This window comes from Nicotiana sylvestris, chromosome 5, assembly GCF_000393655.2.
Source record: "Nicotiana sylvestris chromosome 5, ASM39365v2, whole genome shotgun sequence".
Classification (NCBI taxonomy): Eukaryota; Viridiplantae; Streptophyta; class Magnoliopsida; order Solanales; family Solanaceae; genus Nicotiana; species Nicotiana sylvestris.
Genome location: NC_091061.1, coordinates 174,190,556 through 174,214,018, shown reverse-complemented (window position 1 = coordinate 174,214,018; position 23,463 = coordinate 174,190,556). Strand labels below are relative to the sequence as shown.

At 34.4% G+C, this 23,463-nt stretch overlaps 2 protein-coding genes across 2 annotated transcripts; one reads left to right on the top strand and one right to left on the bottom strand.

Annotated features, from left to right (window-relative positions):
* The first annotated feature begins 877 nt into the window (after positions 1 to 877).
* LOC104213526 (mitochondrial uncoupling protein 5) lies at positions 878 to 2,355 on the top strand. The gene has a single exon (XM_009763042.2). It carries the CDS (start codon positions 1,223 to 1,225, stop codon positions 2,189 to 2,191), a length of 969 nt encoding a protein of 322 aa, XP_009761344.1. The 5' UTR covers positions 878 to 1,222; the 3' UTR covers positions 2,192 to 2,355.
* A 6,109-nt stretch (positions 2,356 to 8,464) lies between these two features.
* LOC104213525 (uncharacterized) lies at positions 8,465 to 20,395 on the bottom strand. The gene is made up of 22 exons (XM_009763041.2): positions 20,163 to 20,395; positions 19,454 to 19,826; positions 18,404 to 18,621; positions 18,253 to 18,309; positions 18,017 to 18,151; positions 17,660 to 17,778; positions 17,267 to 17,572; positions 16,815 to 16,902; positions 16,616 to 16,721; positions 16,412 to 16,525; positions 15,690 to 15,853; positions 15,466 to 15,586; positions 13,008 to 13,232; positions 12,706 to 12,896; positions 11,668 to 11,835; positions 11,483 to 11,588; positions 10,808 to 10,945; positions 10,380 to 10,541; positions 10,079 to 10,279; positions 9,714 to 9,908; positions 9,541 to 9,612; positions 8,465 to 8,948 (listed from the first exon to the last, which is right to left on the bottom strand). The coding sequence occupies exons 2-22, from the start codon at positions 19,790 to 19,792 to the stop codon at positions 8,796 to 8,798; spliced, it is 3,378 nt and encodes a 1,125-aa protein (XP_009761343.1). The 5' UTR covers positions 19,793 to 19,826; positions 20,163 to 20,395; the 3' UTR covers positions 8,465 to 8,795.
* Between the last annotated feature and the right edge of the window lie 3,068 nt (positions 20,396 to 23,463).

Below are 23,463 nucleotides of genomic sequence, written 5' to 3'. Positions count from 1 at the left end.
AATATAGGAGTATTTGATATCCAAAGTTGTTAAAAAACAGATTTTCTTACTGTTCTATATTTCCTACCATACTTCAAAAGCTCCCCAAAATTAGGATCTACACTTAGATCTAGAGAGCACAATCATCTGCAAAAGACTTTCTTACCATCACTTTTTATATTTGTTTTTTGGACTAAAAGTGTGTTTGTAAATAGGAGAAAAGGAATTAATTTTTAAACAAATTCGAATCTTACATCCATGCCTGTTAGAAGTGTTTTTTCCCCGAAATAAAGGTGTTTGATCAAACTTTTAAAAGGGAAAATAGAGCTTTCAATTGAAGCAAAAATAATTTTTGAGAAACAAAAAAAATTCCCCCCCCCTCCCCCCCACAACAATAACAATAACCTAGTAAAATTTCACAAATGGGGTATGGGGAGGATAGAGTATACTCAGGCTTTACCCCTACCCCAAAAAAGTTGTTTCTGATAGACCCTCGGTAAAATATATTTTTGAAAGTACTTTTGAAAAAAAATACAACTTAAAAGTACTTTTTAAAAGTTTAGCCAAATACTAATTACTGCTCAAAAATATTTTTTAAAATTAGTTAACCAAATACAAACTGTTTCTCACCTAAAATATTTTTTTAAAAAAAACCGTTTTGAAAAAAATAATTTTTAAATTAAGCTAATTTTGAAGCTTGGCCACACATACTACCAATATTAGTACAAAGTAAAACATGATAGCCAGCTGTATTTTCCTAAGTTTCTTTCAACTTCATTAATAGTACTCCCTTTTTTGTTCCCTTTTGTAATATAGCACCACCACGTGGAAATTTCCAATAAATAAATTACCATGTCTCATTTTTGGCAATTTAAATATTTTTGGTAAACATGTTTTAGTAAAGAGAAAGAGAACCCGCGTATGCTTTTCCTCGAAACCCTATTTCCACTTCATTTCCTTTCTTTTCTCCTTCCCCTATAAATTCCTTTCTTCTACCTCTTTCTCAACTCACCAATTCATTCTTTACTGCTTATGTCTCAGAGACCCAACGTTCCACACTTCGCATCTTTAGCTTTTGGTCTTCATTCCCATCTCCTGGTCTCCAGTGAGATGAGCTCTAATTCCAATTGGTCTTGAATTGATCCATTTTTTTTTGTTCTAGTGTTCAATTTCTTAATTCTTTTCTAGCTCTCTTATTTCATTCAATTGAAATACCAAAATTTTCGATTTCGATTATTGAAAGATGGGTGTTAAAGGATTTGTTGAAGGAGGTATTGCTTCTATTATTGCTGGGTGTAGTACTCACCCACTTGATTTAATTAAGGTACGGATGCAACTTCAGGGTGAAACCCCTGCTCCGGCGGCGGCTGTTCAGAATCTCCGGCCTGCACTTGCTTTTCATAGTGGTACCCACGCTACGACTCATATTCATGTTCCGGCGCCGCCACCTCCTCCCCGTGTGGGTCCTGTTGCTGTGGGTGTAAAGATCATACAGCAAGAAGGTGTTGCTGCTTTGTTCTCCGGCGTGTCGGCGACTGTTCTCCGTCAGACGCTTTATTCTACTACCCGGATGGGTTTGTACGATATGTTGAAGCAGAAATGGACCGATCCGGATACTAACAACATGCCTTTGTCGAGGAAGATCGTCGCCGGACTAATCGCCGGAGGTATCGGAGCCGCTGTCGGAAACCCGGCCGACGTTGCTATGGTCCGCATGCAAGCTGACGGCCGGCTCCCGTTAGCTCAGCGGCGCAACTACAAAAGCGTTGTTGATGCTATAACGCAAATGAGCAAGAGCGAAGGGATTACTAGCCTGTGGCGCGGCTCGTCTCTTACGGTGAACCGCGCTATGCTCGTTACAGCATCACAGCTGGCATCGTACGATCAGTTTAAAGAGACGATCTTAGAGAAGGGGCTGATGAAGGACGGGCTTGGGACCCACGTGACGGCAAGCTTCGCCGCCGGGTTCGTGGCGGCAGTGGCATCGAATCCGGTAGACGTGATTAAGACACGTGTCATGAACATGAGGGTGGAGCCCGGTATGGCCCCACCTTATAGTGGGGCCCTAGATTGTGCTATGAAAACTATCAAAGCTGAGGGACCCATGGCACTTTACAAGGGTTTCATCCCTACAATCTCAAGGCAAGGACCATTCACTATTGTGCTCTTTGTCACACTGGAACAGGTCCGGAAATTACTCAAGGATTACTGATGATGACGAAGAAAAATATTTAAAATGTTTTTATTTAATTAATGTTCTAAATTTAAAATTAGCTCCTTAAGTTTAGGAGAGAACTAATACTAAGTCTATGGTCAGATGTTGTGTTCTTACTATTATATTACTTATATATATATATAAAATCTCGTTTGGTGGAATTATTCTTGATTAAGCAACTGTTGATTGAAGGCAAGTATTGTAGTTTCTAATTTTCTGTGTTTTTTGCTTGAAGTAGAAATTTTGTTAAAAAAAGAGCACAAAATGGAATTTAATTGAGCCTAATAAGTATAGGTAAAATTATCGACAGAAAATATGGTTTTGGTTGATTTATATCATAGTTTGAAGTTATAGATGAAAATGGAAACATATACATAAGTACTTAATTAGCTAGAGATATTGAGTGTTAAAACAATTTAGAAGGGAATTATTTGCTCAAAATAGTTTGTGCGTACTATGTGCAAGGGTCATTATTCTTCAATTTAAACGGAGACAGATATATTAAGTGAATTTCTTGATATAAATATAGAATTTAAACGGAGGTGGATTTTGGGTTTTAAGTTTATGCTTTTGGACCACAAATATTTTTGCTTAATGGGTTCGAGTAAGTAAATTTCTTAATAGAACGATAGACCAAAGAGCATATTTGCATAATACGTGCTAAAAGCGTAGTACAAATCAATTGTATAAAATGTGCAAATCACATAACCAATTTTAAACATCAGAAAAAATTAATAAGGCTGTCTTTCTGATGTAATGCTTCTAGACATTTAAAAACTTAAAAATGATCCTTACTCAACATTTGGCTCCATTGGTAATATAAAAGCAATTTCTTAAACAATTAAATGGTTTATTTAATTATGAAGAACAAGTAACACCATGTTACGTAAGTGGGAACAATATATCATGCGCACCTTCAAAGGACAACAAAAACAATGTCAAAATGGCTTTTGGCCGCCAAAAAAGATTATATTAAACTCTCTTTATTTTCACACGCTTTAGAACAGCTTGACCTAAGAAATTTTGAAAAAGTCCTGGTCATACTTCTAAAAGTCAAAAAGTGTTGAACACAATTTCACTATTTATTTTAATTTTACATATAAAAAAATATCAAACATTACATAATGTTATGTCACCTGAATAATTTTTATTCGTTAGAAAAAAAAAGAGTTCCTACAAGATCGATTCAATGCATTTATTTTAATAACCAAAAGCTGTTGATCTCTGTGATAATAAAAATGAAAAGGCTATTTCTAGCTATGACTTTTATTCCTTTTTTATTAAAAAAAATACAACTTTCAGGTTTTGCAAATAGGCCATTACTATTCCTTATAATAAAAATTATAGTCAAATTATTTATGTTAGAAAAAAAGCTTGTGCATTATTGGACTAACTTGAATTTAGGAATTAAGCTATCTTTGTTAAAGTTATGCCCGTTACAGTCTCACCCCATCAAGAGTATGAGATGCATATGATCCTTTTTTTTTGTTTCCACTCGGTGTCCGGTATCCATATTAGGGTCCGACTAAATCCGGATTCGCGCCGGAAAGTCCTACATTGGGGGTAAAACGCTCCCTAACAAAGACGACTACATACCCATGGGCTCGAACTCGAGACCTCTGGTTAAGGATGAAGGAGTACTTACCACTCTACCATAACCCTTATTGGCTGTCCAAGTATTCTTTAGTAGAGGGATGCAACACGAGGACTTTCCATGGGGTCACCCATCCTAGTACTAGAGATGCATATGATCTTTAGTACTAAAATTTTTTTTTAGTAGATTTTACGTGATAGTATTTTATATTAGTCGAACCAGTAAAATTTCAAGTAAGCACATACATATACAAAAAGGAAGAAGCAAGGTACGTCTAGCTAATTAATGCGCTCACCCTAATTTTTTTATATATTAATATTGCCCTTTAATCATCCGATTTTTTTACCCAAATATCTTTTTCCTCTTTTTTATGGCTACCCAAATATTAAATCCAATTAAAGAAAGGTTCTAATTGCATAAGGTCAATAGTTGTCACCTAGTAGGTATGAGAGCGTGTGCTAGGGCTGGCATATGCATATAGGCCCTCAAGAATGTACTTTTGCAATGTGGCTTTTGTTTTAAAAGCTTTTGAAGACTTTTTTTAAAATCAAAAACTTTTTAAAGCTTTTGAAAATTCGTTTTACTTGTTTTTTAAACAAACGCCACGTAAATTCTAGGGCAAGTTAGATAGCCAATTAAAAATAATTACATTAAGCTAGATATACATTGATTATGTATAAAATGTATGTATATACTTTATATATCTATATATCTATATCTATATATATATATATATATATATATATGGGAGCAGCTACACAATACAGCTACACAACTATTATTATTTATGGGAGCAGCTACACAATACAGTTAGGGAAATATTTTGCCGGCTCTTATTTTTTGGAGTGGTTGTACAATATTATTAGGGATACATTTTGCCGTTTCTTATTTTTGGGAGTAGCTCTACAATGTAGTTAGGGAAGGAATTTTTCCAACAAAGATGTAAATTAGGAAGGATAGGACGACGAAAATGAACCAAAGACTGAACCTTGATATACCCCAGAATAATTCTTTTGTTTGTTACCACAAGATGTATTGGAAGTCGCCAATCATTTGATTAGGCATAAATTTGAAATGCGTGTACTTGACGATATGAATAATTTGAAAAATAAACGTATTTGTTTTGTAGCATATCATTTATAAGATTAATTTGGATTGGCTCTGGTTCGTCTAAAAAATATGGTACATTTTACCGGCTATTATTAATTCTCATATCTATCGGGCAAGATGCCATTATTAATTCTCATATCTATCGGGCAATATGCCAATCATCTTTCCTTCTTGCCAACACAACACCATTTTTCTTTTTATAATTGAAAGTAGGGATCAAAAGACAGAGGCGAATCCAAGATTTAAACATGAGAAATTAAAAAATAGTCAGATTTACAAGTGGTCGTTCAAAAATAGCTCAGTTTCAAAAGTAATCGAAATTTAGCCATTTTTCATGTAAAGATAAATCTGAACGAAAATACTGTTCAAAATCTAAAAAAATACTCCAACATAATATGCTGGAGTTCCAATATAATATACTGGAGTTTGGAGCACCGATGTTCCAGTCTCCAGTATATTATACTCAGGGGCGTACGCAGAATTTTTTGTAAACGGTGTCGACAATTTTAAAAAGTGAATAAATAAACAAATATAACATAGATGTTATATTTAAAAAAAAGATTCAATTTATATCAATAAAATGCAATATATTATAATATTATAACTTTTCTCGACGAGTTTTTACTTTTTTGAGAATTATTCATAAAGCGTCATAGTACTATATATATAAGGCATCACACAATCTCTCATATTTAAATAAATTTCAAAGAACTTAAAATTTCTTTCATTGCGTAGATATGATTCGCCTCATTGATTCTTTCTTCCAAGTTAAATGAAATTTAGATGATAAACTTGCTTAATTTTGAAAGTTAAAAGATTTTATCTTCAAGAAAAAGAAAAGGAAAGAAAAAGATGTAGCAAAACACATATGAGAGCTCCTAAGCTTCGAACCCCTTACCTACCCCGTTCATACTTGGCTTCTTAGCCACTGGACCAAGATGCATTTCCTTTGCAATAATGTTCGTTTTATTTTATAACGGCTATTTATAATATTATAAATTTAATAAAATATATATTTAATTAGATTTTCCGGCGAAGCGGTGTTGGATGACACCGCTTGCGCAAAGGTGCATTCGCCCCTGATTATACTGGAGCCAGCAAGGTATATCGGTCCAGCATAATATGCTGGAAGTTCATACACAAGTGCACCGAACTCCAGTATATTATGCTGGATCGATCTCTGTTGCAGCAAAATAGTGGCTATTTTTCATTGACTTGGTAAACGCTGGCTATTTTTGAATGTCCAGTTCGAAAACTGGCTAAACCGTGCTATTTTTACGTTATGGGTCCAGATTCGTAATTCTATCACAGTTCATTTAATTATTGGGTTCAAAATTTATTATTTGTACATATTTAACAATTTTTTAGGCAAAAAATATGTATAAACAAAAACTTTGGGTTCAGTTGAACTCATTCCTTCTACACTATGCCAAAAGGGGAGGAAATTTCTTGAGACAAACAGTATAATTCTCTGTTGCTTGAGATGCATTGCATCTTTGGCATAATGTTATTTGTTTTTTTTATAAAGATTTGCCACAAAGATTGGTTTCATTCCTTAGAATGTGCCTATGAATATTTTTGATGAATTCTTGAACATGCACTTCTTTAGATGCTTTGATACTTCTATAATTGTAGCCCATAATTGACTACATCCACTGAATTCTTTTCTTTTTTTATTATTCTATTTTTCTAATGAAATATTCTCTTGGTTCCTATTTAATTATTACCAATAAGAAAATCAGAAAATTTAAATAAAATATATGCAATAAATCCCTCAAAATGGGAGTATGTGTTATGTGTAATATTTTCACAGAGATATGTCTCATAATTGTTTTTGACACTTCCGTCAATATCTAAATCTCATAATACAAATGTTGTTGGGGCTTTCGCGGAGCCAAAATTTAAAATTTATGATTCGGTATTTTAGTTATTTTAAGTTATTGAGTTCTAATTAATAATTTGTACATATAATTAGATGCGGAGTTTGGACCAAACTACTAGTTCGGTCGGAACCGTAAGCTCTATGCTAGCTCTGCCCCTGGTCCCACTTAGGCACGTGTTGCATCCAGTATAATGATGGTATGAGCTTATACTAATTATGATAATTCGTATAGTCAATCCCAATTTATTTGGAATTTAGACGTAATTATTGCTATTGTTACGTTAGTCTTGGCTAAGGAAAATATTTTCCACGTTTTTGTAACAACAAAAAAAAAAAGGAATTATTATGAGTTTCTTGTGCAACTTTTTCAATCATGTTATGCCACATATAATGGTCGGGCGGATCTAAAAATAACTCTATTCTGTTTGCCACTAACAAGCAGTAACACCACTTATATTAATTTTATATGAGAAACTAGATTCTTAAGGACAACCTATTAAAAAATTACAGATAAAAGCATTTTTGGACGGAGAGTATTAATTTTCAAATAACGTGTTGAGTGGTAGGTTGTCTGATTTTTAATTTGTCCTATGATTCTCTGCCTGGTCAGATATGTGGGACTAAGAATGAAAAGGATTTAATTTATATATACAAACAGTAAATTTCTAGTGTATTTTAACAAGTTGTATCATGTAATAGGAGTATGTTTTATTTTTCCAAGTTATTAATCTCACTTTTTACGGCTTGTTTGGATGATTGTTACCTATTTATTATATCATATTGTTACTTTAAATATAATGTTTGTTTTGGTTGTTACTTAAATTTTATTGTATCGTTATGCAATTACGAAAAGTGTCACTTTATGGTAGTGCGGTGGCGTCGTTATCTTGTTTTTCCCTCTCATCTTGCCCTTTCCTTATTATTAAATAATCACATTTTATTCTTTACCCTATTTTTTATATAATAATTCTATTCTATATCTTATTTTTTTTCATAGTATTATTGCAAGTTTATTCTTTATATTATTGGTGCATGACATTATGGAACGACGACAAACGATATAATCTATCCAGACCTTGCATTCGTTAAATAATATAGTACAGTGCAGTACAATATAATGCGATACATTATAAAACGACACGTAATAACACTCCAAACAAGCTGGCTATCTTAATTATCATTTAATATCACATACATAAATCAAAACCTAACATAAAAATGATGTAAATCTACTAGTATTATTTTAACTTATAGCAAAATCATGCTCCTAAACCTGTTCAATCAACATGGCTTTGTGTGTTGTACCAATGGTATATATTAGAGGAATTTTCAGTTGTTTAGTGTACTGTTCCATGTTCCAGATTGGGAATGAAGAATTTTTTAGTAAAGAGTGTTTTTCCCCGTTAGTAAACCTATTCCATGCAAAACCTAATTAATTAGGCCAGTAGACTTTGATTACCGATTAATTACCAAAAAGTTTATGTAAGTCAAACATTTTAGGTTACCAGTTGGTATCTGTATAGTTTCAAGCACGTATTTAGGTTACCTTTTTACGATTGAAAGTTACTTACCTTTTTGCAAAGTAAAGGCAAACTAGATTATGATGCTTGGGTCTATACATATTACTTCTATATATTGATACAAATATACATGTTCTCAAAGATTTTTTCAAAGAGAACAATCCTTAATACAAGGGCCCTTAACTGATGCTTTTCGTTATTATTTGAGAAATATCCCAAGAGTATATAAGCTTGGAGGACTACTAATACAACTTTCTAAATGAATAAAAAATGATCAGTTGTGATCTATGGTAATTGGCAGCCATTAAGAACCAAAACATAAGAGTAGCTAACAAAATTGGTCGGGACCCTAATCCGGCTCCATTTCACAAGACGCTCTCTTCATCTCTACGCTTCCTGTGGTGCAATTCTTGATATTTTTCCGCGACAAAAAGTAGTAAGGAAATTGCTATCCAGAAGCATTTTGTATATATACTATGTACAAGTTGCTATACACTAATAAAAGTAGTTGTTGTCGTTGTCATTCACAGCGTCTTTACAAAGCATGGATCGAACATCTGCAATAGATCTAGGCGGTTCCAAGTCTTTCTCTTGAAGCGCATTGCCTAGAAATTTTTGCATTTCTGATCCAAATATGTCATCTAAACTCTGCAAGTTGAAAACAAAACCATCAAGGGAAATGTACAGAGTAAACAAACAAAGGAAGCTAATAGGCTCTTCTTTTATCTTTTTCTTTTTCAACAGGAATTTCATAGAACCTCTATTCTCCACGGAAAAGTTGGAAAAAGTAGCAAAAACAATTTACAACAGAGGGAGAGATGTGAACATTGGTTACATAGAGAAGGCAGAGATATAAAACGGTTTAGATAGGAATCATCTAATTAGCTCCTCTATAAACATTCATTCACAAATCAACAACAACAACACTAACACAATAAAATCCCACAAGTAGGATCTGGATCTGGGGAGGGTAGTGTGTACGCAGACCTTACCCCTATCCCGAGGGAGTAGAGAGGTTGTTTCCGATAGACCCTCGACTCATAATTATCATATGAACGTTTTGAGCTTTAAAGAACCAGAAGATAACCATTTCCTTATTTTCATATAACATGAAGATTCTAGATTGCAGATAATATAATTTACGGGCGGAAAAAGTAGCATGCAACGCGAACTTTCAAACTACGTGATGATTCGAGAATACAAGATAGAATTTACTAGAGGAAAAGTAGCATCAACTCACAGATACTGCAACTCGTGATGCTTTGTACCAAGATCTATTGTCTTTCTTTTCCTCCAAAAACTTTCGCACATCCTGCAATTAAACATGTGTGAGTCATTTAAAAAGTGCGCGAGATTAGGGAAGAGTTATTGCATAAGCCATTGTTAGCTGTTTCAAAAATGCTATTTACTAACCTGCCCCATCCGATCCCAGAAGCCTCGGCAAATAATTATGAAAACTTGTGTCTCAAATACCATATGAAGTTGCTCTATTGTATTTTCCAGCATATCCTTCAGCGGCTGAATCCTAACTCGTAGATCCGATTCCTGTGTACCTTCCTTAGCATCTTGGATTATCTTCTTCAGTTTGGTGGGACTCTGCAATCTTGTCTGTATATAAAAACAGCTTATTCTGATGCCTCTCGATAGATATCTTTAACTCTAGAATTACAGGAAACCGCTATTGATTGAATCATCACAACTCTTGCAAACAACAAAGAAGAATTTTAAAGAAAAACTGAATAGCACAAGGCTGTAATGCATTCTAATAGGATACCTACATTTTCGACAAGTTTATCCATAACTGCTTGCATATAACCTCTGAATTTGGTTCTCAACATAACTGTAATTTCACTGATACGCTCTCCTGGGGTGACATGTCCACCATCTGGCAGGCAAGAACCCCATGACTTGAATTGCAGTTCTATCTGCGGCCGTAGAACATCCAGCATTCTCTTCATGGAATTCAAAAGAATTCCCAGCTGAAAAATAACTCAGACCATTGTTTTCTTGGAAGTAGAAAACAGAAAATAAAGGATTCGTACACTTACAAGGCTATTGCACAAATACCACGGAGCTCACCTCTTTGCAGACTGCATAGGGACATACTGTGCCTTTTGTAATTTTTTGGACATACTTGAGACCTAATTTAATGGGCATTACATTCTCCTTTAATGGAGATAAAACATCTGCATAGTGCTTATCCAAGGTTTCAATAACCGCCTTTTCCACATCTGATATAGCCTTTTGAAAAGACGTGGAAATTTAAGTGTCGTTAGTCACTGTAAAAAGTCGTGAAAAACAGACAAAACTAATTGAACTTTAGTGAGTAATAAGAGATTTCACATATATAACCTTGCTTTCTAGAAGTCTATCCCTAATCTAAGAATCAGATATAACATTTCTAAAGTCTTCTAACGCCAAATGCTCCACACCACTTAAGTTAAAAAGCAGTCAAGTGCACAAAGGAGTTGAAGATGAAGAATTTGAAGAGCAAAGTTTATACATACAGTTTCCAACGAGAAAAGGTATTCAGGCCAGCGTCTTATGACAGCATCATATTCAGCTAATGTCTCCTTTATTCGTTCATAGATATCATCAACAAAAGGAGTTGTCGAATGCCGTGCATCTACACAGGGCCACTTTATCTGCAGATAATACAACTATAGTCAGGTACAGAATTCTAAGAAAGCAGTTCAGATCTCTCTCTCGTTAAGCACATTTAAAAGTTCTTATACAGTCGAGGCATTTAAGCCCCTCATTTGCCTTAGAATACAAAGTATTTAGTAACCTTATCACAACAAAACACAGATTATTTAGTATAGGAAGGAAATGGACCCGTGTAAAGTAGAACGGAGACCGGATTCATGCATCTGAACCAACTAGTTTGTAACTGAGAAGAAGTTTATCAACTGATTGCACAATTTAGCCACTGGAACTTGGAAGTCGGATATTTAATGTACTGATAGCATTCTCCTTGATGAAGCAATGCACAAAATGTCGGATCGAAGATGTAAAATGTAGGAACAAAAACCACTAGAAATTGAAAGACACAAGACGAACTACCCCTGATATACATCTCTGTCCCATATGCATACAAAAGTCACAGTACATATATTATGTGCATTAGCCAAGTCACTTGAACGTATTGTCGACAAATCGCAACAATGTGGGGATTGACATACCTTGTCAGGTTTACAGAATTCGAGCAAAGCAAGACGCTTCTCTTTGATCCAGAGGGTAATATATGGATGGAACAACTCTTTTGCATCAACTCCACCTTTGACAGGACTGTGAAAGTGTTTTCACCTCTGTTAAGATCATACACACAGGACGAGCAGTAAAAATTGAACTAACGAACATGCATTACCTGATGTTCCAGGCACTAAAATCCTTCTGAAGATCAGCTGTCGCGACAATGAGTTCAGCTACAGGAGACGAGGGACCAGTGGGAGGACATGCAACAAGGAATGCACGCAATCTGCTACATAGCTCCGTGGAGTATATAGCTGAAGAAAGATTTGGGAGGTCTAGGAAACTACACAAGATTACCCAGAAATAGCTATGAGTAATGGCATTCCATATAGTAATTGCCTAATAACAAATCTACATGCTATCAGGTCTTTCCACTGTCTTTATTTAATGTCTTCCTCTTTTATTTTCTTCGCAGCAAAGAGAGATGATTACTCATGTCCAGATTAGACCAACATCCAGAGTTTTAAAAAAAAATTATGAGAGACTTACATAAGAACTAACAAAATACACTAATATTTCTAAACAATTCTATACTAACAAGACCAGGTCAAATTTTATCCATAAGAACAAACGAACAGATCATGAAGAAGGTGAGTGAGATAATAATTTATTTCCTCATACGGACCACAAAGCGCAAAGTGTCTAATTTCCTAAGCAAGCTCCACAAAATATATGCAACAAAATGGTTCGCACCTTTAATTACCATGCTTGAATGAAGGCATTGAGCATGCAACTTGGAGTAAACCAGTCAGTAAGTTGGTGTTAATTGATGCAAATCAAAAGATATGCATATTCAATCATGATTAGAACCAATAAAGCTGAACCAATATGAATAAACTGTGATTCAGACGAGTTTAAATGAAGCGGCATGGATAGCGTGAATTCATACAGACGACCCCAACTAGCTTGTGGTTGAGGCTTAGTAGTAGTAGTTGTAGTTGTTATATAAGTAGACTGTGTTGTATTTACATGGTTCAGTCACTCAATTATCCAAATTAGTAAGAAAAAGGAACAATAGATTGATCCATCAAAATCGGTATCACAGGCAAAATGACCAGCGAACTTCAAATAACCAGTATTGACCATCTAAATTTCCAGCTTTATAGCTGAATGACAAAGGACCACACTCCAATGAGGGAAGGGGGTAAAGTACCTTGGAAGTATATTCTGATTATGGATCTCCATGTCAGTACGAACTTCACGTCTGATATTCAAACAAAGTGATACCATCTTATGGTAAGCGGTGGAGCGAGCCACAGGATCCATCAATATGTTATCATTGTTGTTGGAGACAAATTCATCTGTTTCTCCCAAGTGTCTTCTGGATCGTTTCTTCGCGGCAATCTACACAAAAATTGATGTGCAAAAGTGAGGAAGCTTCTCCAGAAAAAAAGGTAGGTTTCACATCTTCCGCTCCCTTTAAAAGAAAATAAGTAGGAAGAAAGTTTCCAGAACCTGAAAATTTTTGCATAGCTTCAACTGCGCCTCTGGAGAAAGTATATCATTAAGAAGCCTATACAGCTTCAAAGCAGGAGACAGTGCGGGAGCTGCAACTCCAGTAGCAGGTCTGAACACATCCGCCATCCCTGATGGTAATGATTCGTCTAAAGACTTGTAGTTCTCAAAAACTAGTGCAACGATCAGCTCGATCTTTTCGGAAACTTCTCCTAAAATTCGATTCTGGGTCATGATAAAAGGCCAGACAAAGTATTGCAGTGAATACAAACACGTTTCATTATCCTGGACAAACTGAGAAGTAATAAAATAACACTAGATTCGGGAACACAAACTTGCATGTGCATATCATGTTGAAAAAACTTACCTATGCATATCATGTTAAAAGAAATATGAATTTGGAAGATAAAACTGAAATATAGGACAGAATTCATAGAAAGTGGACATTTTTAACACTTTTTTCATATGAATAAAAATTGTTTAAGATATCCAAAAAAAATAAACAGAACTACCTATACAATGTAGTAACATTTTTAACAATTTCCTTTTTCTTGTCAGAAAGGTAGTTAGAGAGGTATTTAGGGTGGGCGATAAAGCATGTGATAGGCTTCATTAAGCAATTGCTTCACTCTCCCTTAACTATTAGAATAGATAGAGTTCGTAAGAAGGATCACAGAAACTTATGTTTGGAGCAGCCGAACCCATAAAGTAACTACGATACGAGATATCCATCCTAGTCACTATGGACGTATTTGCCCAATTGACAATTGCAAATTACCCCATATTTTGTGAAATCACAGTCTCTTATTACAGCTTAATTAAACAAGGGAGAATTACACAAAAATACAGTTCACCTATATACATTGCAGCAGAATAACCCAGTTACAACTTTGCAAATCTGTAGCCCATTAACAATAGGCCAAAGTTTCAAAAATAAGCGTTTTTTTCTTTTTTTTATTCTGCAGATCTTCAAGCACGAAAATTCGGTAATTTTTTATTCTTCTTCCCCAAGTTTGTATATATTCCTATTCCAGCTACAAAAAAATGCAAATTCATATATAATGCAACTTGAAAACCTTAAATTTTCTTCTTTTCCAAGTTCCAAATAGCATAAATAAAAAATAAAAATTGAAAAAATTATTGCACGTTCATGATTTTGCAAATAAATTAACAAGAAAAGTCGATTTATACATAGATTGAACATATAAAATTTTAATTTTAGATTTAACTGCACATGTGCATTACATGTATAATGATGTATATCTTTGTATAAACTTATATATACAATCTCTAATAATGTATATCAGAAAAATAACACAAAGAAGAAAAGAAGAAAGGGTCAAACATCCATGGATGCCTATTATACACGTACAATGTATATACACACTTATACATTAAAAATATATCTAATTTATACAACATTGTACGCATATATACACAATTATACATATTTATACAATATTGTATAAGTGTGTATAAACACAACCTATAACAAATTTACACCAGAAAACACCTTCTGTCCATCACCACATTACAGTTTTCGATGGTTGCTGGTGTTGAATTTTTCCGGCGAGATTTTGGCATTCAAATCTGGGCTTCACCAGTAGCAAAGGATGAAACAAAAACTAAGAGAAATAAGAAAATATGAGACGAGGTCGCCGGAGATGCTCTTTTAGGCAAGATCTGATAGTTTTAGGCCAGATCTGATAGTTTTTGGACTGATATGCCAAATTTTATTGTGGTTCCTTAACCTCCTTTTGTCAATTAACACAAAAATCGAAATCTAATTGACATAGAATGCGAGGATTATCACGAGTGTGTACAAAAATTCTGTAATTTTTAGGGAGAATGAAGAGAGGCGAGTGAAGAGAGATTGAGTATTTTGGGAAAGAAGAAAGAAGAAAAGAAAAAAACCCTAGTAGTTTGTCTTTAATAATGGGCTAAAGACTGAAAGGCTTCTTTCAAATTATATACAACCTGGGCCAAACCGGGTAAAGACTTCAAATCTGTCTGACCACTCAAACTATGTTTTATCATTTACATTCGGTTTTTACTGTCACCAAACATGACGTTTTTTATTTTCTCGAGATAAGCTGTAATTGCCTCCAAAAAATTATATGGCTAGGGAAAAAAGTCTTTCATCTTTTTCCATATATATGGTAATCCCCACTCTCTTGAGTCGAGGGTCTATCGGAAACAGCCTCTCTACCTCTCCAAGTAGGGGTAAGGTCTGCGTACACACTACCCTCCCCAGACCCCACTTGTAGGATTATACTGGATATGTTGTTGTTGTTGTTGTTATGGTAATCCCCACTCTGCCAACGGCCCCCTCCCCGGGAGCCCAACAGTAGCTCTTACCACTAAGCTATCTATTCCTGCTAATAACTATATGGAATAAGTCAATTAACTAAAGGGAAAAAAAGTCAAAAGCGAATAATTCAAACCAAAATCCTCTTACCTCTTGATGACTTAGGGTATTCTTAGCTCTGCCTTTAGAGACCACAGGCAGTAGCAAATCATATACCAAGTTCAGACAGTCCGCTGTAGGCGTTGCAACATCCATGACATAAGAAAGATATCTAACACACAAATTGGAATTTTAGCAGAATTCCCATGTGGTTCATTTATCAAATCTCTGAGTGATACTAAGTATAAAAGATTTGCCAAAATAATCTCCCATACCTTAGCCTAGTGTATGCATCTGAGACTCCATAGTATGATGCAAATTCAGTTACCAACCATCTCCAAGCACCATGAAGCAACAAATTTCTCTGCTGAAACTGTTGAACTTTCATTGCTGCTTCCAGAACACAATCATATGCAACGGTTTCTGCGACAGGACCACCCTAGCAGAAAAATAAGCAACAAATAAACTTCAAGAAACCTAATTTCTGGTCATCCATCATACCACATAATCATGAACACACAGAAAAATCTATGAATAAACAAATATATACCGTGTTTAGTTTAGGCAGAATATACTAAGAAAATATGTTGCATTGTCAGTGTTATAAAATTATCATAGCAAAAAACTGGAAATATGTTTCTCTTTCTTCAGAAGATGATCTAATTATCAAAATGTTCAATTATTTGGCACTACTTACATGGAGAACATAACAATAAACCATTTGTTAAAGCTAATTCCGAATAACAATAATTTGACATTCACCAAATAAACATGTGTATAATGACCACACATATGGTTATGAAGCAACTTGGCGATGGCATATAATATGAATCTAGAACTCGTTGAGAAAAGCTATGATACTTGAGCTTTCACAAGTAAAAGTTTGTGTTTGTCAATTCAGAAAAAGGTAGGTGGACGAGTACCAATGGTTTGCTTCTGGAAGTCTTTTACAGCCAAATAATACAGATAAATAAGATTTTTGCAGGATTGTTGATACCTTAGTGTGGCTATTTTCATCAGGACTAGTAGAATAATTTATGTATAGTTGTACTCTTCCAACAAGTTCATGCTCTGGTTCATGATATATGGACCACCAACGCAGTTTGTCGCCCTGCATTATCGCAATCAAAATTAAATTTTCCTCCAAATAAGTTAAACCTCAATAACAGAAATAATTACAGATGAGATTCAGAAAGTATACCGGATCATCAGCGATATCAGCAACCTGAGCTACTGCACGGCCACAGTAGTTTCCCTTTGAGTCATGTACTTCAACAATTAAGTCATCCCCAAGCCCCTCCGGTAAGCTGAATTGTATTATAGATAATATAAACCCTCAATGTCGAGAAGATGAAAAACATGTACTAGTAATTAAACTTTGAGCAAACAAGTCCACATACAATAGATGTGTTTCAGCGGATCCAGCTTGCATTTTTACTGTGTCCTCTTCAGGTAAGCTTTTCAATCTCAACGAACAAAAGTATGTCTCTGCATCAAGACAAAAAATCAAATTCAGTAGCATTGTCTAGAAAGAACCCAGCAATATCCTGCTTTGCAGCAATCCACACTTATCATATTATGTTATTGAAGCTCAGGCACAAAGTTTTAAATATCAAAAACCTCTGAAGTCCTAAGAAGAAAGATGCGACAGAACTATGGTACATTATTCCTCAAATTTTCCAATTCCAAATCCTATGCAAAATTGGCTGTCAACTACCCAATAGTTCCATAGTAATTGGACAATAATAAGTGCTTTCCACCTTAACAGTCACCAAGGACAATTGAATAGAAGAAAAGGGGAACAAAGTTGCTAATAATCACAACTCCAAGAACTCAGCTAAGAGTTGCATACCTGGAACTACTTCATATGATGTTGAACTGCTTCGTAAAGTAGTTACACCAAGTTTCAAAATCTCAGAAACGTCTTTTACATAACGAGTACCGGCATGAAGGTATGCCAAGCTTTGACGCGATAAAGAACCATTTGGAGGAATCCTTGGAGCCACACGTACTTTTCGTATGGCTCCCCACTCAGAACTGAGAGTTGATTTCACATTGGACAACTGAGCACGTATAGCCTCCAGTTTTACCTTCGGTGGTTTCAAAGTGGAAAAGCTGCAGCCCGTGGGTGGGTCCAATGCCATTTTCACTTTACGCACTACAAGAGAATCATACAGTTCAGTTTGACAACTGATTGGTCTAAGCAAGAAGCCATCAAAACTTTAACATGAAACCTCTAAAGCACCTTGTACTTTCAGCTTGCCAAAAGTTTTCTTTGGCTTCATCGAGGCTCCCTCACCGACAAGTTCCAAGGACTTTTTCTTCAATAGCTCTTCCTCCGATTGTAACAATCCTTGCCTTACGCTGAAATATTTGCAACATAAGGTCAAGAATTACAAATAAATAAATGCACGGGATGAACCGACATGCTATTACAATTTGCAAAAACATTACAAATCAAACATTGTACACTGTATAGATTCAGTATGCAGCACCAACGACCAAATCATTATTAAAATAAAAGTGCAACTCAAACTTTCTGCTATAAGTTGACAATTAATTGGAAACAGAAATAGAGCAAAAGTGTTGGAACGAAACGCACCCAAAACCATCTCGCAACAAGGCACATTCATTTTCCAAGAAAGCTGGAGCCTCGTGGCAACCCTTTGCCCATGAGTGAAGGCATAGTCGAACACATGCCTCATAAGCAACGAAAGCTTGCCAACTACCTCGTACACTATATCCAACTCAAATTACAAAAGAAGATGATAAATACATCAAATACTCCTAGCAGAAACTTTATGATAGAAAAATTTTAGACCACTCGGAGTGAAATACCTTGCATGATATGTTGGAAAGACGGCAGATGAAGAATTAGAAGGCACACCACCAACCCTGAGAATGACAACAAGGTTGTCACTTTATGCATTCAAATTCCTCGAGGATTATTCAGAAAAAAAAAAAAAAAAAAACATGTCATGGTTCATACCTTCCGGACGGATCAGACTGTCCATCTTTTGCAGCACCTGCCGATGCAGCTTTATATGCTTTAGCTTCATCCATAGCTACAGAACAACCTGATATTTCTGGGAAGGAGATATCATCTGCCACAAAAGTTTTACGTTGCTCAGCAACTTGATCACGCTGTTGTAGTGAAACACCTAATGGCGGTGCACTGGGAATATCCCCATTGGACAACTTCAGGCTCTGCTTCAGCATAGAACAGAATTAGTAGACAGAATAAGAGTAACATATTCGCATATGAAAGGTTACTACAAAAGGAACAGAGTACTTGATCCTCATTGTAACAGTTACACAGATACGTAGTTATGTAGACACATATGATCGTAGTTTATAGCCAAACAACGAACCAATCAGAGACTTATACTTCTGGTCCACCTTCTCGCAAATGGTTTTAAAGGTTTAAACTTTCAGTCCACCTTCTTGGGAAACTTATGCCAAATGGAAACCCAAGATACTTGGTATAATAAGTAGCGGCAATCAGCACCCTACTCATGCAGAGAAATAAGTTTAGAGAAAAATGGGATTCCTCTGATTAACAATCCCAAAACAAACTTGTTAGATGTTATCTCCACTTTCCTGGTAACTTTAGAGTCTCATTAATAGCCATCCAATGCAGAGGCGGAGCCAGGATTTCAAGCTTATGGGTTCAGGACTCTAATCCTTTTAAGTTACTGGATTCTACATTAATAGTTTGTATATATTCCATGAATTTTTTAAGATAAATACAGGATTTGAATCAAGTAGTCGGCACTCTGGCTCCGCCATGGGTCCTCATAAGAGACTATAACTATTGTATCTCACGAGAAGCAGAAGCATAAACAAGCCAAACATAAATTTTGCCTCAAATTAAGTCTTATTCATTCACAATGATACCAGGTTGAGTATTAAAGTAATCTCCAAGAAGATTTCAAAGTGGCTTCAGTTCTTTATCTCACTCAACAAGTAGAAAACTATCCCAAGCTTCCACTCACTAGTCCTGCATTGTTTACCAAGAGGCAAAAGTAGAACTGCAAACCTGTCTCGAAAATGGCACCGAAGCTGTAGTTTTAGAACTTGCAACAGAATTTGATGGTTTTTTAACTCCATAACCAGGCTGCACACTCTCAAAATTGTTCTTCTTTAGAATACCAACATTGTGAAACTTATCATCTTGAGGTGAAGTTTCAACTGAGTAATGTCCACCATAAACCTCACCGTCCGAATCAGAACCAGTATCCATATCAGACCCCCACCCATTTTCATTACCAGAAGGAAAAAGCCCAGCTTGAAACTTAGAACCACATAGTATTCCAAAGCCCAATCCATCATTTTTTCGGCCAAGAATAGAATCAGATGGCATCCTCTGAGTATACATTGTAAAGTAATCTGTTCTTCACACTATCTCCTACCTAATTCCAAATCAAGGGGTATTCAATTTATCACAAAAACTCAAACACAACAAGCACAAAACAGATAAAAATACAATCTTTTTTCTATTCTCACAAATAACATATGACATTAATCACCCAGAGCTAGTTAAAAGCATTGTTGCAACAAAACAAGTAAAAAAACAAATAAAAATACAATCTTTTTTCAGTTCTCACAAATAATAGACAGTTTTAACATTGTGATTAGGGATTTTCCACTAAATAAACCATGAAAATACCACAGAAAAATACATAAACAATGAGAGGAATGAAAATGGTTAACAGCAAAAATCAAAAAAAAAAGTAAGCAGAACTTACAAAGAGCAAAGAAAGCCCAGTTCTTTAATGAGAAAAATTGAGCAAATCACAGTTCTAAAGATTCTCTTTTTAATTCACACCCAATTTCTCAATTGTCCCAATTTTCCGATCTTTCCTAAGAAATCAAGATTTTTAGTGTAATAAGCAAAGTTAAGTTGCCATAAATAACCAGGAACTGGAAATAAAGCAAACTATAAAAAATTTGACTAAAAAGGCAAAGAAAAAGACAGAAGAAAATAAATAAATAAGCAAAAGAATTGAACTTTTTCTCTTTATGTGCATGTATATGACAGATTGTAATGCACTTTGGACTGAGGTGTGAAAATGACAGCAAGTTAGAAGGAAAACCCTCTTTCTCACTCTCGAGCATAAAACATTTAATGGTGTTTTCCTTTTTGTTTTTTCACTTTTTCATAAATAAATAAATAAAAAGAGGTTGGAGGGAGAAAATGGAAATAAGTGAAAATTATGAGAGAAAAAGATTTCAAAAAGAGATTAGTTTATGCAAAAATATATATATAATTGAGTAATTTAAAGAGTAATTATTACATGTAATATGTATTTTGTTTAATAAAAATAAACAAAAGGTTAAATTTCTTATATTGTTTGAACATATAACTTAAATTCCTTTAGAAATTTCTCATGAGTATTGAGAACAATGTTAAGACTATTATTAATCCTCGGCATGTACTTAAGGCCGCTGAAATTATATTTTTTTATATTTTAACATCTCTTAATCATAATATTAATTCTGTCTGTTCGACTCAAAAAATTTCTGTTATATAGGTTATGTCATCCATTTGAAACTTTGAGGTCTTGTACATTGCTATGGTGTACTTATTATAGTAGATTACTCGTTGTTTATTTTATATTGAATAAAAATTATATCTTATTTTCTTTTAAATAACTTGATTATATAAGTGTTTTGCCGTTTACTAGTAATTATGTAAAATGAAAAAAGAAGAAAAAAAGGCAGAGATTGACGGAGAAAAAGGAAGAATAAAAATGAAAAAGAGGTTGACGGAGACGTAACGAAAGTAACGTGAGTATGACGTGGCAAGGGCATGTTTGCCTTGTAATAACGGTCGGTCGTTTAATGGCGCGTTTTTGCCGCGGGGGAAGCGGTGTTGGTTACAGTTGGGTGCACCGAGTTTCTGTGCTACCTTTTTTTTTAAAAAAAAAAATTGTATTGTTTTGCTATTTTATTTGTTTGGAGGAAATTATTTTCTATTTTCAAGTTGACTGATAGGTGAGAGAATGTATGAAAGGGACAATCTAATATTTAGATCATTCGGTGCTTTATCTTATTGACTAAGAAAGGTTTCAGAAAAAAGAAAATATTATTATTAAATGTTTTGTGATTTGGAAAGATCTAAAAATAGATTCCTTTGAGTATTAAAATGTGTCTTTTTGCACTAATGTTTTTCCTTTTTACTTGCATCCCTTAACTTTTTGGTCTGAATCTCAAAAATAAATAATGGATTATTGTCTACTTATTCTAGAAATTTTTTGGTCGAATTAAGGTTGCTATCATAATATTTTCTCTCGTTATATATGCGAAAAAGAATAATGGACTCATTTTTAATTAAACACTTTCTACTCCTTTGACCCTTTACGTTTGTCATTTAAAGTTGAAATCATTTAATTATAACTATAATGACTATTTGATTAAGTTTTTTTCTTTAGTTATTGACTATATGTTTTCTTGAAATATATTGAAAAAAACAATTTATGCTTTTCTGAGTTTATAAAAAGTCATTTGTTTTTAGGTGAACTGATCAATAAAATGGATTAAGACTTGTATTCAAGGCCGTCAAAAGCTTCAATGAACATTAAGATGCAAAGAATAGAGCTACTAAATGCTAAGTTTTAAGGAAGTTAATTACATTGTCATATTTAGTTTGGGATTTAATGAGTCAATTCAGAACTTATCAAATACTGGTGACCCATTGTGATTTGACTTAGTAGTGCATACAAAGGAGAAAATAGCATGGGCTAGCCAGTTTTCGGACTAGTAATTGAAAAATAGTTAATATTTGCAAAGTTATTGAAAAATAGCCTCTATTTTGCTTCAACACGGAAAGTTTCAGCATAATATACTGGAGATTGGTGCACATGTGTATGAACTTCCAGCATATTATGCTAGACTCCAACACACGGAAAGTTCCAGCATAATATATTGGAGATTGATGCACCTGTGTATGAACTTTTCAGCATATTATGTTGGAACTTCTAACACACCGGAAGTTCCAGCATAATATAGTGGAGATTGGAACACTTGTGTATGGACTTCCAACATATTATGCTGGACCGGTATATTATACTGGAACTCCAGTATATAATGCTGGAACTCCAGTATATCATGCTAAAATATTTTCCGAATTTTGAATAGTATTTTCGTTCAAATTTATCTTTATATGAAAAATGACTAAATTTCAATTATTTTTAAAATTATGGCTATTTTTCAATTATCACTTGTAAATCTTACTATTTTTTAATTTCACCATATAAAAGTGCACACTACACTATCGGTCCCGGTTTTCACGTTAGATTGTGTACTCTTCTTCTTTTTTCCTTTCTATTTCTTATCTTTATAAGGTGATATTCGGTAAGTTTATACACGTCATGATTATTTTATCAGGTATTTGTTATCTCCTGTTATCATAAGTTCCGGATAACTCTACCACGCCAAATTAAGAAATAAGAGATCTTTAAGGGGCGAAAAGACACTTTAAAGAAAAGTTATTTATAAATAAAATAAAAATAAAAATACATGTCGTTGTTTCACAAATATATATATATATATATATATATATATTTGCTAAAAAGATAAATCAGGTCGCTTTTGAAACCAATTAAAATTCTTTTAAAAAAAAAAAAAAACAGGTCGTTGCTTCAAGCAGCAACCTCGAGATTCTTTTTTTGAAAAAATCTGGTCACGATTTGTAGTAGCCACCTCCTACGTGAAATTTCTATTTACAAAAATCAGGTAGTCAATTGGAATATTTAAAAAGTATTAAAAATAAAATAAAATCGGGTCATCATTTCCGGAAGCGACCTAGGGGAATATATCTTTTACGAAGAGAGAATTTTAAGCTTCTTTTTGGCTAAAAATGTTTTTTTTGGCCAAAAGCACTTTTGGCTAAAAATGCTTTTTTTGGCCAAAAGCACTTTTGGCTAAAAATGCTTTTTTTGGCCAAAAGCACTTTTGGCTAAAAATTGAGGTGTTTGGCTAAACTTTTGGAAGGAAAAAAAAATGTTTTTGAGAGGAAGCAGAAACAGTTTTGGAGAACCAGAAAAA